Here is a 16,096-nt window from a genome sequence, read left to right as displayed (position 1 = left end):
CCTGGACACCAAGCTGGCTGGCCAGCAGTGCCCTGACTGTGTGGCAGATGTGGCCCAGGAACCTGTACATGAGGCAGAGGAGAGACAATTGCTGCTGGCCCTGCCCCGGCCACCCACGGGACAGCCTAGGGCAGAGGGATAGGCTGCCCCAGCCGCTGTGGGACTTCAGAGCAGAGCAGCCCCACAGCCCAGCCCCAGGAGTTAGAGCAAGCTGACGGCGATCCAGCACAGCGCAGCCAGCAGCCAGAGCTCCCAGGACATGCAGCCCAGCTCCCCGGGCAGGCAGCAGAGCCGCTATGCCCTGTGGCCAGCCCGCCCTGCCCGGCTGTCTCCCAGCCTGCCTGTTTTTGCCAGCGTCCCTGGGTAGGGAGTGCCACTATGGGCTGCCAGCACCACCCTGCAGGTGCAGCACCCAGAACTACCCTCCACCCACGGTACAGCATCCAGTAGCTCCCCCGGGGTTAGAAAGCATCACGGTCTGCTGGGAGCAGACTCCAGGCTGGATTAGGATTCCCTTAACTGGGCAGAAGAGACCTGGAGAACACAAGATACCATAAAAAGGCAGTTTAGCTTCAAACCAGATTCCCAAACCAGCTCTTCAGTTCTGCTGCAGGTATCAGTGCAGCAGGTAACATTGGCCAGGAAAACAAACTGCTTGCAGTATAAAAGCAAGCCCCCTAAAAGGGGAGGCAGGCCACCGGGGTGCTGAAAGTGCTGGAGATCCCAAAGAACAGGCTGGAGCAGCTGCAGCCTGCACACTCCCTCTACACGCACAAGGTGCTCTAAGAAAACAGCACTCAAAAATGGAAATTTGCCTTCTGCAGAAAGCAAAGGGAGCAGCGGAGAGGCCCATTCAGCAGGTGGCCAGGGCAAAGCACAACACCTCCTTTGTGCAGGCTCCTGACAACAGAGCAGTCCCCCATTGCCTCATGCCTGCCAGCTGCTCCTATGCGCTGTGCCCAGCTGCCAACACAGCCGGGGCAGCGTTCCCCAGCAAGGGCAGAGCGGAAGGGGTTCAGCTCCAAACCGCCACAGGAAGGCGTTAATTTAACCACGGTCCTCGCCTAGTACCCCGTTTGCCCTCTGCTCAACAGCAGCATAAAACATTAGCATGACTTCAGGTCCACGACTCTTGTTTATGGTCCTTTCTTTGATCAAGGCAAGAGTCGTTTAGCACAGCAAGGAGCAGTTTGCATTTAACCAACCTGAGCAAACATTATTTGCTTGGTCGTCTTTACATTATCCTCCACTCGCTCACACAAACACCTCAAGTGGCTTGGCAGGTCTGGTGGCCAAAGATTTTCACAACAAGCAGCGTCATCCCAAGTCTCAGGTCCTGGGGATTTCTGAAGGGTCTACATCAGGACACAGCCTGTTCAGCAAGGACGCTTGTGGAGAATCATAGAATTGTCAGGGTTGGAAAGGACCTTAAAGATCATTTAGTTCCAACCCCCCAGCCATGAGCAGGGACATCCCCCACTAGACTGTGGTGCCCAGAGCTCCATCCAGCCTGGCCTTAAAAACTTCCAGGGATGGGGCTTTCACCACCTCTCTGGGCAACCTGTGCCAGTGTGTCACCACTCTGCCAGACCCAGCTGGCAAGAAAGGGCAGAGAACACAGAACACACAGGTAAGTGCAACTAATCTAGGAATTCAAAATGCTTGAAAGGAGACAAAACAGACAAAGTCTGGAGAAAGGCAGACTTTTTCTTGGTTGAGGAGGATCAGGTTAGAGATTAGTTATGTGAACTGGATACCCTCAAGTCCATGGGTCCTGCTGGGATGCACCCACAAGTGCAGAGGGAGCTGGCAGAAATCATCCTGGCCCAGTGGCTGGGCCACTCTCCACCACATCGTTAAAAGGTCCCAGAGAGCAGACAAGATATGTGAAGACTGGAGGAAAACCAGTGTCACTCCAGTCTTCAAAAACGGCAAGAAGACCCAGGAAACTCCAGGCCAACCAGCCTCACATCCATCCCTGGAAAGATGATGGAACATCTTGTTCTGGGCATTATCTCAAAGGATGTGGAGGAAAAGAAGGTTATCAGTAGTCAGCATGGATTCACCAAGGGGAAGGCACATCTGCATAATGTGACAGCCTTCTACAACAGCATGACTGGATGGATAGATGAGGGGAGGGCAGTGGATGTTGTTTACCTTGACTTCAGCAAGGCTTTCAAGTACCCTCATAGGCAAGCTTAGGAAGCGTGGGTTAGATAAATGGACAGTGGGGTGGATTGAAACTGGTTGAAAAGAGAATTCAGGGTTGTGATTAGAGGCAGTCTAGTTGGAGGTCTGTAACAAGTGATATCCCCAGGAGTCAGTAGTGGGTCCAGTTCTGTTCAATATATTCATCAATGATGTGAATGAAGGTACAGAGCGTACCCTCAGCAAGTTTGCTGATGACACAAAACTGGGAGGAGTGGCTGACACAGCAGAAGCCCGTGCTGCTATCCAGCATGACCTGGACAGGCTGGAGAGTTGGACAAAGAGTAACCTTATGAAATTCAAGAAGGGCATGTGTAGGGTACTCACCTAGAGAGGAACAATCCCATGTATGAGTACAGGCTGGGGGCCGAGCTGCTGGAAAGCTGCTCTGTGGAAAAAGACATGGGAGTCCTGGTGGACAACAGGATGCCCATGAGCCAGCAACGTGCCCTCGTGGCCAAGGCAGCCAATGGCATCCTGGGGTGCATCGAGTGTGGCCAGCAGGTTGAAGGAAGTCATTCTTCCCCTCTGCTCTACCCTGGTTGAGGCCGTATCTGGAGTACTGTGTCCCAGTTCTGGACTACCCCGTTCAAGGACAGGGAATTGCTGGAGAGCGTACAGAAAAAGGCTACAAAGATGATTAGGGGACTAGAACATCTCTCTTATGAAGAAAGGGGCTGAGGGACTTGAGGCTTTTTAGTTTGGAGAAGAGGGGGGATCTCATCAATGCCTATAGACGCTTAAAGGGTGGGGGCAGTCTTTTTTCAGTGGCACCCACTGACAAGAGGTAACAGGCACAAACTTGACTGTAGGAAGTTCCATCTAAGCATGACGAGGAACTTCTTTACTTTGAGTGGCAGAGCACTGGAACAGGCGCCCAGAGAGGTGACGGGGTCTCTGTTTCTGCAGATACTCAAAACCCACCTGGACACCACCCTGTGCAACCCGCTCTAGGCAAACCTGCACTGGCAGGGGACTGAACTAGATGATCTCCAGAGGTCCCTTCCAACTCCTTACATTCTGTGAAACTGAACAGAAAAAACGTTTTAAAACTTCAGTAAAGGATACTCCAACTCCAGTTTAACAGGGAAATTGGCAGATAATAGCTTCACACAAGATAGGACAAAAAGAAATGAGTATTTCTGAGCAATCAAGTCCCTAGAGTATTTTAAGGGACAAAAGCAAAACCATCCCTCCAAGGAGGGTGGGGAAATCTGATCAGAGAACAATTAAGTCTAGGACACAACCTCTTCAGGAAACAAAGGCAAGAAGCATCTTCCCCAGGAGAACCAGATTAAATAGTCTCTCTAGGGAACCGACTTTCCACTGGGTACACTTGGCTTAAAATACCATTGACTATATTAATTCAGCATAATTATACTTCAGTTTTACAGGTGGGAGGGAAGTATCTCCCCTCCAGTGATGTAAGAACTTGAGGGCAGGGACCCCAGGGGCAACAGAAGCCAAGGCGAGAGCTCTGCTGCCAGGGGACCCTCTGCACACACCGTGCAAACTGGTTGTGCAGGACAAGCACACAAAGGGTCACAAAGCCAAAACCAGCTTGGCTGCATGGCCCACATCTGCTGGGGTATGAAAGCAGTTGCTTTCACAGCTCCATCCACAGTTAAGACCTGGTAAGTAAAAAATTACAAGGCAGCAATTCCTTTTTTAGGAAGAGACCAGTGTCATCTGTTACTCTGCTTCACCACCCAAAAACAAAGCACAACTTGACTTCGTGAGCCTTTCCAGTCCTATCATTACTCCTTGAGCTGGACTATGAATGAAGAGCACTAAGTGCACAAATATTTTCCCAGCAGGACAACCACGGAGTAAATCTCACTGAAGTCTGACCCCAAGTATGGTCTTTTCAGCACCAAATATGAATGTACTCATTAAAATCTGCTACTATGACACTTCAGTGATTAGGTCAATGCCTGACAAGTCAGGGAGGCAAAACATGACACCATATAGGAAGTAAAATTTCAAATGTATTTAAGTACAAATTAGCACCAGATTTTTGGCCAGTCACACAGAGCTAATGTTTTAAAATACCAACAGGAAGTCACACAGAAAAACAGTTGATACCAGCTCAGTGTGAAGGACATAAAAGAAGCATTTTCCTTGCACTATGTGCCATGCTCTGCTCTGCCTTAAATTGGGAAATAGGGAGCATTTTCAGTACCAGATTCTACTGAACAGGACTGGTATAGCAGAGATGGAAGAGGCCAATAAAGATTCTTTTACCTCATTTTTGAACATACTAAAGTGTTCTGTCAAATCAACAATTTATTTTTTTTTTTTTAAAAAAGAGATGAGCAATAGTGTCTCAAAATATAACGAACACCACCCATTCAAAATTCAACTGTTTAAAGATTTTAGTTTTACAGGGCTTGTTTTGATCCCAACAGCTATAAAATACATCCTTTATGGAAGGAAAACACATTGCTGCACAGCTCCATCTGCTCCCATTGAAAGGATGTTTCAGCAGCAGTCAAACATGTGGCCAGGCTTCCAGATAACAGGAACATCTAGGTCTCTCGTTCTCCAAGGGGATGAGCTCCAACTATGGGAGCTCAGGCCAGTCCGTAGCACGGAGCTGCTCACAGATGAGCCAGTGATGCCCACTTATCCTTTTTTCCCCCGCTCAGTTCAGGGCCACAGGACAGTGCAGTCCATGCCTTGGAAAGGTCAGGTATTGCTGTCACAGCTAAGCTTCCAGGTGCTTAGTGATCCTGCGAATTTTCTCCTTCTTGTTCCTGTTTCCGTGTTTTTTCCAGGGCTTTCCTACCACACTCCCAGAATTGGGTGTAGTCACAGGCACGAGGCCACTGCCGGGCCGGTATCCCATTGCAGCCCGCACCCCTTTCATCAGGGCACGAACGTTCTCCTGGAAGAGAAGACAATCACCAGCGACTGATGAGAAGACACTTCACCACAAGGAACTGTGCTGGTACTAAAACCAGACACAAGCAAGCTCAAACCCATCAAGACCTGCTCATCCTCCTGCCCCAGAGCTGCAGGGAAGTTCAGGCCACGCAGCCGAGTCGGAGCCTCCCAGTACGCTCCAGTTGTGCCCACAGCCGTGCCTCGCTGCGCCAGGTCCTCAGCGTCTGACACTGCCCAGAGGCTGAGCTCCGACAGACATTAGCCTCGGCGCTGGGACTGATCCTCACGGTCTCTGCTCTGCACACAACAAACTGTCTCTGCAAATAAACGTGGCGTCTGTGAAAGCCAGAACTAAAATAACTTACTCTAGTCTGGAGTGTGGGTAGCGCTGCCAGGGCTCACAGCTCATGCCAACACTTTGGGCAGCCAGAGGAAGAGTCTGGTAATCCCAAAAATTCTTTTCAGGTCGTAACTCTCTGAAACAGCTCACCGTTTTTTGAAAAGGACCCGCGTTCTTGTTTTCAAAATGCATGACTATCTTTAGTTGTGCCAAAACAAATACTGCTCGTATCCAACCAAGCAAGCAGAATGGATCACACTATCTATGATCTCTCCACTGCTAAACACCTTGTCCTGATCCTTGTCGGGTATACAGACTTAATTAGTTATGGATGTGACACCTCATCACAAGTCACTAATAATTTTTTTCAGTAGCCTAGGAATAAAACAGATCCCTGTCGCACCTAACAAGAAGCCATACAAGAACAATTCCCATTTTCCACCTCATTTTGAGATTTCTCAGTTAGATTTAAATCCATGCTTTCGTCTGAGTTCAGGTTCTGAGTCAAAACCTTCACGTAGTACTAAATCAGTTGTCTTGAAGTTTATCATATCCCCTAAATATATCATATCTCAAGAAAGGAAAGTTAGCTCGAAGAGCCCAATAGACTAAACCATATTCCTGCTCGGCTGCTCTGTCCCACCACCGTTCTTCCTTGCGTTAGCTCCCAGTCACTCTCCTGTTTGCTCAAGATCAACATTAGGCTCGTAATTACGAGGGTCACCCTGCTGACCTTCAAAAATCAACAACACGCATCTCATTAGCTATCTTTTAGTCACCTAGGACTTTCCCAGTGATGTAAGAAATAACAAAAAGAATAGAGCACACTTGGGTAGATATTATGCACAGATGCCAATGGCATCTAACACCATTAACTCAACCCAGCACCCCTTCATCCTCAAAGCTGTTTTTTGCTGTAACTGTGACACACCAGTGCTGTTGTAAAAAGTTCTAGAATGAGCCTCCTTCAGAATTTACCTGGTGGAAAAATGTTTTGTCCACCACATTTTCAATTTGTTTTGCTTTGGTATTCTTCTCAGGCTTCACCTGTCCACTGGCCTGTAGGGTTCTCTTCTCTGGGCACCTTTGATGCTGATGCTGAAAATCATTTGGGTCAATGCCAGGAGGTGGATGGCAATATAACAGCTTCCCCTGTGAAAACAATGGGATGCAGTTACCACCAAAAAAACCCATACAAAAACCAATCCTCAGAGAGACATCCAGAGAGGAAAGAAAACAACTTCAAAGCTATGAAGAGCCCTGGACGTCCAGGGCTTACACTGGCAGTCTATCTGTACAATTGATTTCTCCTCCCAGGCAACAACTGGCTTGATTTCTCACTTAAAGCAAGATCAACATTAGGCTCGTAAGCACCATTCTACCTCTACTTTAAAGCACCATTTCCAGCTGCAAACAATACAGTGCAAAACTCTCAGGAGTACTAGAGGAATCTATTAAGAAATACTCAACGACAACTTGTTGATGGATGCTGTAGAAGCACGCGGCTTTACAACACAGAGAACTACAGTCCTTAGTGCCAGATACTGGCCTAAGTACACAGCATGGGTTAGTTTGCGGAATACCTGCTGCCTATGTTAGAGATACGATAATATATTGACCTCGCACCTTATTTTTAAGCAATCATTTTTATAACAGTAAGCAGCTTGAGAAATTCCATTCATTCTTTTAAAATATAAAACCAGCCTGATTGAAAGAGTATTTCAATATTTGCCAATTTTATCCAGAGAAACAGAATTCACTTCATTGAATTCTTTTATGCTCCACTGAAACCTTCAACTGACTTCCTAGCAGGAAAGAAAACCCAGATGTAAATAGAACTTACACTGACATAGTCTTTTAACACATATCGAGCTGATCTCGGTTGGTCTGGCTGTCCATGAGCTGTCATAAAGCCTCTCATATCTGAAAGACAAATCGAAAGTATGTTCTGTGTCTGTAGAACAAAAAAATTAACACATTCTTCTCTGCTGTCTAACTGCACATTTGCATCCTTTCTCAAAAAACAACTGTCTTAGAGGCTTCTGCTGGGGAAAGCAGGGAAAAAAGGGAATGTTGCTGACTCCAGAAGCATCCTAACCTGAAAGGAATGATGAGAGCTGACATCTCCCTACCACCAGAAAACCTGCTCTCTTTTTATTTTTGTGTTAAGGCCAGAGAAGATTAACTGCATCAGAGAATCAGACAAGGGAGATAAAGCTTCACTGCATTCTTCAAAGTCTAATTCAAGGCACAGTTCATGGGAGGCATCCAAAAAGGCTGAGACCATCTACCACACTACACAGACTAACGGGGCATTTCACCAAGATCCTCAACACAATCACTACATCTGTCGGACGAAACTGGGAAAGCACCACAGCAACAAACGAGATGGGCTCTTAACAAAGGTCCTTCTCAAGAGAAGGGAGGTTCAGTGCATGACAACCCTGCGTTGGGTTTCACTCTAAAAAATTCTCCTAAGGCTGTGTTCAGGACCTCGTACACAGCTTAGGCGACAGGTTTGAAAGGGATCATCACTCACATCCATATGCTGTTAGCAGTTCTTCAGCTGTTGGCTTTCGATCTGGATCCTCATCTTCCCTTGGCCTTATGATATGTATTCCATAGGTTGCTTCCAAAATGTTTCGTGGGATATGCTGGCAAACGTAAGCTAGTGAAGGAAATCACCCAGTGATCTGCAGCTACACAAGTAATCTTGCTCTAGCCACTCCAAGAGCACACATTAAGAACGACTTTTGAATTTTGTTGCACACCAGGAAAATGATGCAAGTCCAACAACAAGACAAACTTGAAGTGAGATGGGGAAAGACCAACAGAGCAGGGCTGTTTTACCTAATGTCTGTCCCCACCACCTTCAACACATGAGCATGCATGCCCCTAGCAGGGCTGGAACATGCTACTTGGCACACTCCAGATCCAGTGCTTGCAGACACTCTCACAAAACTCATGCAAAGGATATTAGAGAAATGGGTGGGACATGGTCCCTCATCTGGTCTATAGGCAGAATTCCAGAACAAATCATTTCTGCTTTGGTAGAGATGAAAGATGGCATCACCAGACCAGGGCAATCACACAGGCACAGGCCAGGCTCCACATACAGGGTCTACATAATAAATAACCAATGAGTTCACCATAGCAAGTCAGTGTCCATGGAGAATAAAAGGAAAAAAAATAAAGAAAAAAAGTCAAATGCATAGATGGAACAAGGATGCACATGAGATTAAGCAGAAATTCTGCTAACACAGACAACTGCCCTGCTGGTCCCAGCCAATGAATTAAGAAAATATGACGTGAAGGATGGCAGCACTTCCAAGGTTCATAAATAAGGTGTCCAGAGGGGGGCAGCAAGATCTGCTGCTGCATTGGAGCTGCTATTTCTAAACTGAGAGCTTGATCAATATGGAAATGGCAGCATAATTAGACTTGCTCACATAAACCATCCTTCTTGTCTGTGGTCATTGCTAACTTGACCATAAGCTACTCAGAGGAGCACTCACTTTTCAGAGGTTCTCTTCTCATGACCAGCATTGGAAAAAAAAAGGCCAAGCTACTTAAATAAAATTAGAGACATAAAATTTCTCCTATTGCACAGCAGCTCTCATGGGTGACTCTGAAGCTGTAGCAAGACTTCAGAAGCAAGAACTATAGTTGCAAATTCATATAAATCAAGCCTACCCCTCTCCAATCTAAACTCTCCTCATAATAAAACTCTCTTCCACTGGGAGAAATAAGCAAATAAACAAAAAGACTAGTTCTCTTTGCTAGCAATACCTGAAAGTGTTTTGTACGGCCTGGTGTAGCAGACACTGATACCTTCTTATTTCCAAGGATTGTGTTGATAGTAGAACTTTTGCCAACATTAGGGTAACCTACCTAGACGACAAAGAAGTGGAATGGTAACAGTGGCACTGGGCAGGGTGATGCCAGAAGACTGACAGAGCTCTTGACACAAAAGTACTTCTAAAAAAAATTAAGGCAAGCCATGGGGAACACTGAGCTCCAGGAACTTCAGAATTAATCTCTGCACAAAACCCTCAGTGATTTGTGTTTGTTAGGGGTTTTTACCCTTATAGGAAGCCAGGCTACAGGACAAGTGGTTCCCATGGAAGGCATGGAATTAAAATTTAGATTAAGTAAATCCTATTTGAGCACCAAGTCCAACTCACCAGCCCAACATTTACTTCCCCATCCTTCACCCTCGGTCCATTGTGCATTGTTTTGAATATTTCCAGCAGTTCATTTCTCTGTACCAGATGGCTGAAGTTCCTGATGTTCCTGTTCTGCTCCTGTACCACACGCTGCACTGCAGCACCATCAGTCCTGCTTTCCATCCTTTCCAGAGCAAGAGCATTTACTTTGCCTGCACCTTCATCCTCAGAACAGGTTTGCCAGGTCTCCTCTTCATCATCTTCACAGTCTTCATATTCATCACTACTGTCATTGTCACTAAGCAGAACTCGGTTCCCAGTTTGTGAAGCACTGCCTGTGGACGTGCTTTCTGCGCTATCTTGTGCTGCGTCATCTTCTTCTTGACTGGAGCTTTCATCCTCAGAATCACTCAGCTTCTCTGCTGCACCTTCAGTGTCTGGTTCCTGTGTAAACAGTATTTCCTAAGTGAAATGCAAAGACAAGTCTCGCTGTTGACTGCAGGTGCTGCAGTGCAGTCAGCGGTGTTTCCATCAGCCAGATCCCAAGGACTGACAATTCTCCGCTTACATCATACAGGTTTTTCAGAGGTCTTAAGTGGGATGTAGAAACCACTAGCCCATTTTAGGAGAATGACAAAAGTATTTCAGGAGGGACTGTTACCTTCACTGTGAAGCTAACCACTGTCAGAGTTTTCTCTCCAGAAGTACAATTCTGAACGTGCCCACAGCAGTCTTACACAGAGCAGCAGAGCCCAACAAATTAATTTTTTTTTTTTTTTAAATGATCAAGCGTTCCTAGTAATAGGAATGAATGCCCAACAAATTAATTTTTTTTTTTTTTTAAAATTATCAAGCGTTCCTAGTAATAGGAATGAACGTATATTTTTCAAAATGTTCTGAACTAAAAGCCATTTTGTGTCAGGTCTAAAAATTTCATTAAAATAATTTCAAACTGTCTTGTTCTCAGTCCAGCTCCAAAATAGTACCTTGATCTTTCTTTCTAAAAATGAAAAACTTTCAGTCTCACTTTTACATCAATCTTTAAAATCATTTTATCCAATGACCATAAACCAGCTGAACAGATTAGGCATTTTTGGAAGGAGATACAGGATATTCCATTGCCGAACAGGGATAGATGTAACAGGCGAACCCAGTAAAGCCCAAAAGTGGCACCCACTGATAACACTTAACTTCGGGCAGCAGCACAGTTTGTTCCACTGCACAAAGAAAGACTCTCCAGTACTTTAGGTTCTTTAAGAAACATCTCTCCCTCGGAGAGGAAGAATCCACTGTAGAGATAACCATGTCTCTCACAGCATCCCTTTTGGAAAGGATTCCATTTATGTCAATGAGTAAAGCATCTGCAAACAGATCTACAAGGGCTGTACCTGCAGTTATTCATCAGTAGCCTTAAGGAATAAATCTACATTCCAGTTCAATATTATTTATCCTGTCATTAACCTCGAAAGAAAACTGCAGGCACCATGAACAGTGACCGAGTAGCACACCACTTTGTTCACCATTTTAGTCTCCTCACTTTTGTCTCTGAATCAATCGTAAAAATGCAGGTTTACAGCAACACAGGTCCTTAGAATAATCCCTCCTTGAGATGAGGACTGTGGTCTTCCCAGATATACCTTAGCTCAGGTGTATCAGAAGCATAACTACAGAGCAAGTGATCAGAGGCAGCCAGCATGTATCCAGATGGAAGTGGACACCTACAGTACCTTTGCTTCTCCGGAGAGCCGTGCGCACTCTGCCAAAGCCGACCAGAACACCACCTTAACGCCCTCTTTCTCAAAGAACTGTGCCCAAGCAGCCCGCTGCTCCTCACTCAGCAAATCTGCTTTGTTTATCAGGATCATGTTCTCCTTGTCACTGCTGACCTCCTTAACGTAACTTTCCTGAAGAAAACAAGAGAAGGATACATTTGGACTCCTCCTTCCTGCAAGGTGGTACAAGTGCAGCCAGACAAGTTACCCCATCCAGCTCCACACGAGCGTAGGGCGCCTTATCGGTCCCCGGGCTAGATGGAACTGGTGTTTAGCAGACAGCTACTAGAACAAATGGGAGTATGCAGCTACTGCAATTCAGGTTGTTTCTGCCACGTGTGCAAATATGTTGTCTGCTTAGAGCTATGACAAGATATTAATCAGCATCTCACAACAGGAACTCCTAAGATCAACTATTTGAGCAATTTCGGATCTCATTAATGCACAGTGTTCCATAGTCTATCATTACAAAGTTGTCACTTCAATAATTCTTATCCTTAATTTTCAGCACAGTAAATCTATTCTACTATGCTTTTCAATAGAACAATTCCTTTAAGTGCAAGCAGCTCTAGTAGGTAATACAGAGCAACACCATCTGCAATACAACATCTACAGAACCGCCTCTAAATCCACAACACTGAACAAAATATCAAAAAAAATAAACCACTGAAGGAAAGTAATTTGATTCCAGTAATTTGATTCCAGAATACTTGCATAAATACAATACCCAGTTAGGCTATCCAGAACAGCTTCAAGGTGGCTGAATGTATAAAACAAAAAATAAATCATAAACTCTAATAAAATGAAGACAACATTCAAGAAAGTGGTTTACTCACCAGATCTTGGCATCTAAACAGAAGAGGGTTTCTAGCATCTACTATCTGGACTACAATATCACTGCAAAAATAAAAGAAAGCCCCATAAAGTACTCTTTTGTACCTTGCCTCAAAGAAAGCAGTAAGGCACAGCATGTTACTCGCTTCTAGGCTTGGAATTTTAATGGTTTTAGCTGTGTTACTATACTAAGTACCTGATTTAACAAAGCATCTCAGCATCCCACACGTCCCAACAGAGTCGTGCTTCTGCTACAAGCTGGTACTGCTGTACAGGGCTTCTGCCTCACTTGGCCAAGTCTCCTGCACAGCCAGCAAGGGGAAAGGAAGCATGCAAGTTTTGCCAGTCCATCGACCCTTCAGAAATGCTCAGCAGGCAAGAAACTGAGCAGTGGTATTTGATCCCTTCAAATGTTACCAAAAACTGTGACAACACAGATTTATTTCTGTCTGTTCTCACCCCCAAACTGCAGTGGAGTGGCTACAGAGAGGAAAAAGGTGGTTTTCCTACACAGCGAGATACTCTGTTGACCCCTTCGCATGGGGCAGGATGCACAGTTTCCCACAAATGACCCGCAGATTCTAAGCATTTGCGCTTTCAGAATTTCCTTTGTGCTTTTCTTGTAACAAAAACCATAGAACAGTGAAAGACGTCTTAGACTCCAATAAAATATGTTGCTCCCCCATGCAAGCAAGGCCTTGCACGTGTGCTTTTAGGAAACGTTTCCCAAATCCAGGCACCAGGTTGCTACCACATCTGTGGGCAAGACTCATTGGTTCTACACACAAATTAAATGTGCTGGCTTCAGATACCAGAGGCATCCATGCTTCTTTCCTCAAAAGAAGGGGAAACATTTAACAACAACCTCTCCCACTAGAACTTCTTCAGGCAGGTAATTTAAAATACTGGTTGCCACATGCTGATTCTATTTGTCTGACAGGGATTTCTGTTAACTCAGAACAGATTCAGAACACCACAGGTTGAATGGAAGAATTTCAAGCCTCACTAGGCAGCTGGTTACATACAAAAAAAAGATAAATCAATAAACCCCTGAAGGGAGTCGTTTAATAAGCTGCATGGGTACAAAGAGATACTGAACAGTTACAGAAATTCAAAGATCAATATGAGAGAAAGCTGACACCATGGTACTGGGATGAGATACAGAGAAGTTACTAAATCAGTGCTGGGAGCTAGCTGGGAACAAACACAAGGAAAAGCTGGCAACAGATCAAATTATCTGTCAAGGTAAGCGACTGGATGACTTTCCTGTTCGATTCTGAGACAGCATCCTCACTCTACATGAAATTAAAAGCTCCAATAAGAGCAGAAAGGCATTAACAACACATTCCACCCTCCTCAAAACACACAATACACCCACACTGCACATCACAGTACCCTGTAGTGGATGCTCCCAACCCCGCTCTCCCAGCCAAAGGCCCAGCAGACACACCATACAAAGCGACCTCTGTGAAAGGACCAGCTCACTATGACCTCACTGGTGAAGTATTTTTCAATTTTAGGAAAATCAGACGAGATGATCTCAAACTTAATTACTAGTGAAATTAAATGCCCCAGTTAGATTAAGGCAGCAGATAGCCCTCCTATTGTATTACAGCTCATCAGAGCAAACAAAGCTATTTCTGTGACATGACAGGCTGTTGTCTTTTGTGCACTGCTGCCATTTCTCTGCATGGTAAGAAGCCAAGGACCAAGAGGCTCTTTCTTTCCCAACGTTATTTAATTGATCTCCCTTGCCTCCTGCCCCTGAATGTCACGCTGCAGCTGCATAGTTAAAAAAGAGGGGAAAGGGTTAACCCTTGGCAAAATACCTCAACGACAAATACCTCAACGACACATTCTCAGAAGAGGTCTCCCACACAGACTTACTGGAAGAGGCCAAGAGCAGCATCTGAAGAATCATCAGAGAGTCCGAAGAACCATCAGAGACTCAGAGCAAACTGCCTGCAGAATGGCAGTGCTGAGCACTAGTGTGCACCACTAGGCAGCTCCCTTCTTCACATCGCATTTTGACCACTTCAAAACAAGATTACTTCAGTGCCAGAAATAGAGCATTACTAACTGTGTCTTTCCTGTTCTCAGACACTTGAAGCTCGACTCAAAAGCTTTAGTTCAAGAAAACACATTAAATATTACTTTTAAAAAGCAGTTAGTGACACACCTTACCTTCTTTCAATGACTCTCCAAAGCTGACGCCAAAATTCCAAGTTTCGTTCAAATGGGGTTAGAATTAACTTTTTTTCTTCCTCAAGGCTAAGGCAAAACAGAAAAAAGACGTCATATTTGGCCCACTTCAGGCAATAAGCACACCACCCACTCTTCCTGAGATCCAGAAGGCTTTTGTTTCAGAGCCCTATCAAATCAGACTTAATATAGGTACTCTTTCTGCTAGCTGTGCAAATAGATCAAGGGCACGGGTAAACTGCTGTCAGTGGAACTAGTTCAGCAGTGACATAATGGCTCCTGATGATGCCAATGGGGAAGGGATAAATAGTGGAAAGAGCAAAAACTCATCAATAAAGCAGAGAAGTTACCCCAAATGCCAGCAGTTATTACTCAATCAAGTACCATCTGGGAAAAAAATAATGAATTTGGAGATGGGACCTGAAATGGCTTTATACATCCCTTTATTCACTGCTACCACCGCCTGAACGCCTTTACTCAGGGCAAACATGGGTTCACCTGTGCTCTAATTCCCCAGGCCAGCAGATGTAGACCAGCACAAGCTACTGTACACAGGCTAGCAGCACTGCCAGAGCAGTCCTGTTGCTCTTAGAAGGCACATTCACCACTCCCCCACTCTACAAGCAAGAGCAGAACATCACAATCCATCCTGAAGAACAGTACAAGAACATGCACACGTGAAGAAGCTCTGCAGAGCCCACCACAAAGACACATCTGGACTGTAGCTGAGACGTCCAGAACAACTACAGGGAGCTACAGACAAGGTGCTGATTTTATAGGTCCAGCAAGGAAAAATATAACCCCGTTTCCTGCATCTCTAAATGCCATGAGCTACTTACCCAGATACAAGTGGCATACTCACTGGGCAAGCTGTCGCCTCCAATCGAGAAAGCTCTCTCTCTCTGCTTGCTTCAAGTCCTCTGCACTGGTTGTCCTATCCCAGCGTGGCCTGTAAAAAGCACATTTTGGAGTGAGTAGTCAGAAGCAGCAGTTGGACCCATCACATTACTGCAATAAACACACTCAGCTACACTGAGATTATTACAGTTCAGACGTATGTATTTTAAACAGCTTTGTGTATGCTTTTTTTCTCTTGTTCATTCTAAACTCCGCTAGCTGAGAAAATGCTATTCTATATGCACTAGATCTCACAAAGCTGTTTCTTCAAGAAAAGACTTGCAGAGCATTTAAGACGGAGTATTCATCTTGTCTACCATGCACAGAACTCTGGAAAAGCTCACTAGGTGACCTGGATGCACCAGCTCCAGAAGTGTCAGGCTTTGAACACGAAACCTACACAATCAGGACTGACGGGCTGGAGCTGGCAGCGTCCATGTGGCAAGCAGCCACACGTGCTGCAGGTTACAGCAGGCTCACGCAGGCTAAGTCATGGCTTCCACAAAAGCCAGGGTACTGACAAACCAGAGCGCTGTCCCCAGGCCTGCAGCCACCAAGGGGCTGAGCCCACTCAGCCACGGGGATCCAGGCCCAGCCCTGCAGGACTCACCTCCGCGGGATGCGCAGGAACTGCCTGTTCTCCTCATGCAGCTGCCGGACGTGCTGGGCCTCCTGCGCTGTGAGCAGGCCAGTGCGGCTCTGGGCAGACACGATCTGGATGTTCAGACGCTCTGCAGGAAAAGCGAGGCAGTCACCCAGAGAGCCGGCCGTCCCAGTCCCTGCTGGTCACC

The 16,096-nt window shown here is 45.7% G+C and overlaps 1 protein-coding gene across 1 annotated transcript; it reads right to left on the bottom strand.

Moving 5' to 3' along the window:
• Window positions 1-4,797: 4,797 nt before the first annotated feature.
• LSG1 (large 60S subunit nuclear export GTPase 1) lies at window positions 4,798-16,079 on the bottom strand (the record flags this gene model as incomplete). Its single annotated transcript, XM_009865305.1, has 12 exons — window positions 4,798-5,095; window positions 6,413-6,586; window positions 7,278-7,357; window positions 7,974-8,097; window positions 8,412-8,555; window positions 9,224-9,325; window positions 9,619-10,044; window positions 11,328-11,504; window positions 12,209-12,269; window positions 14,391-14,477; window positions 15,271-15,357; window positions 15,916-16,079. Coding segments are annotated over 12 exons (1,806 nt in total), but the record flags the coding sequence as incomplete, so codon positions are not given.
• Between the last annotated feature and the right edge of the window lie 17 nt (window positions 16,080-16,096).

This window comes from Apaloderma vittatum, unplaced genomic scaffold, assembly GCF_000703405.1.
Source record: "Apaloderma vittatum isolate BGI_N311 unplaced genomic scaffold, ASM70340v1 scaffold6150, whole genome shotgun sequence".
NCBI lineage: Eukaryota > Metazoa > Chordata > Aves > Trogoniformes > Trogonidae > Apaloderma > Apaloderma vittatum.
This window is presented reverse-complemented; position numbering and strand designations above follow the sequence as displayed.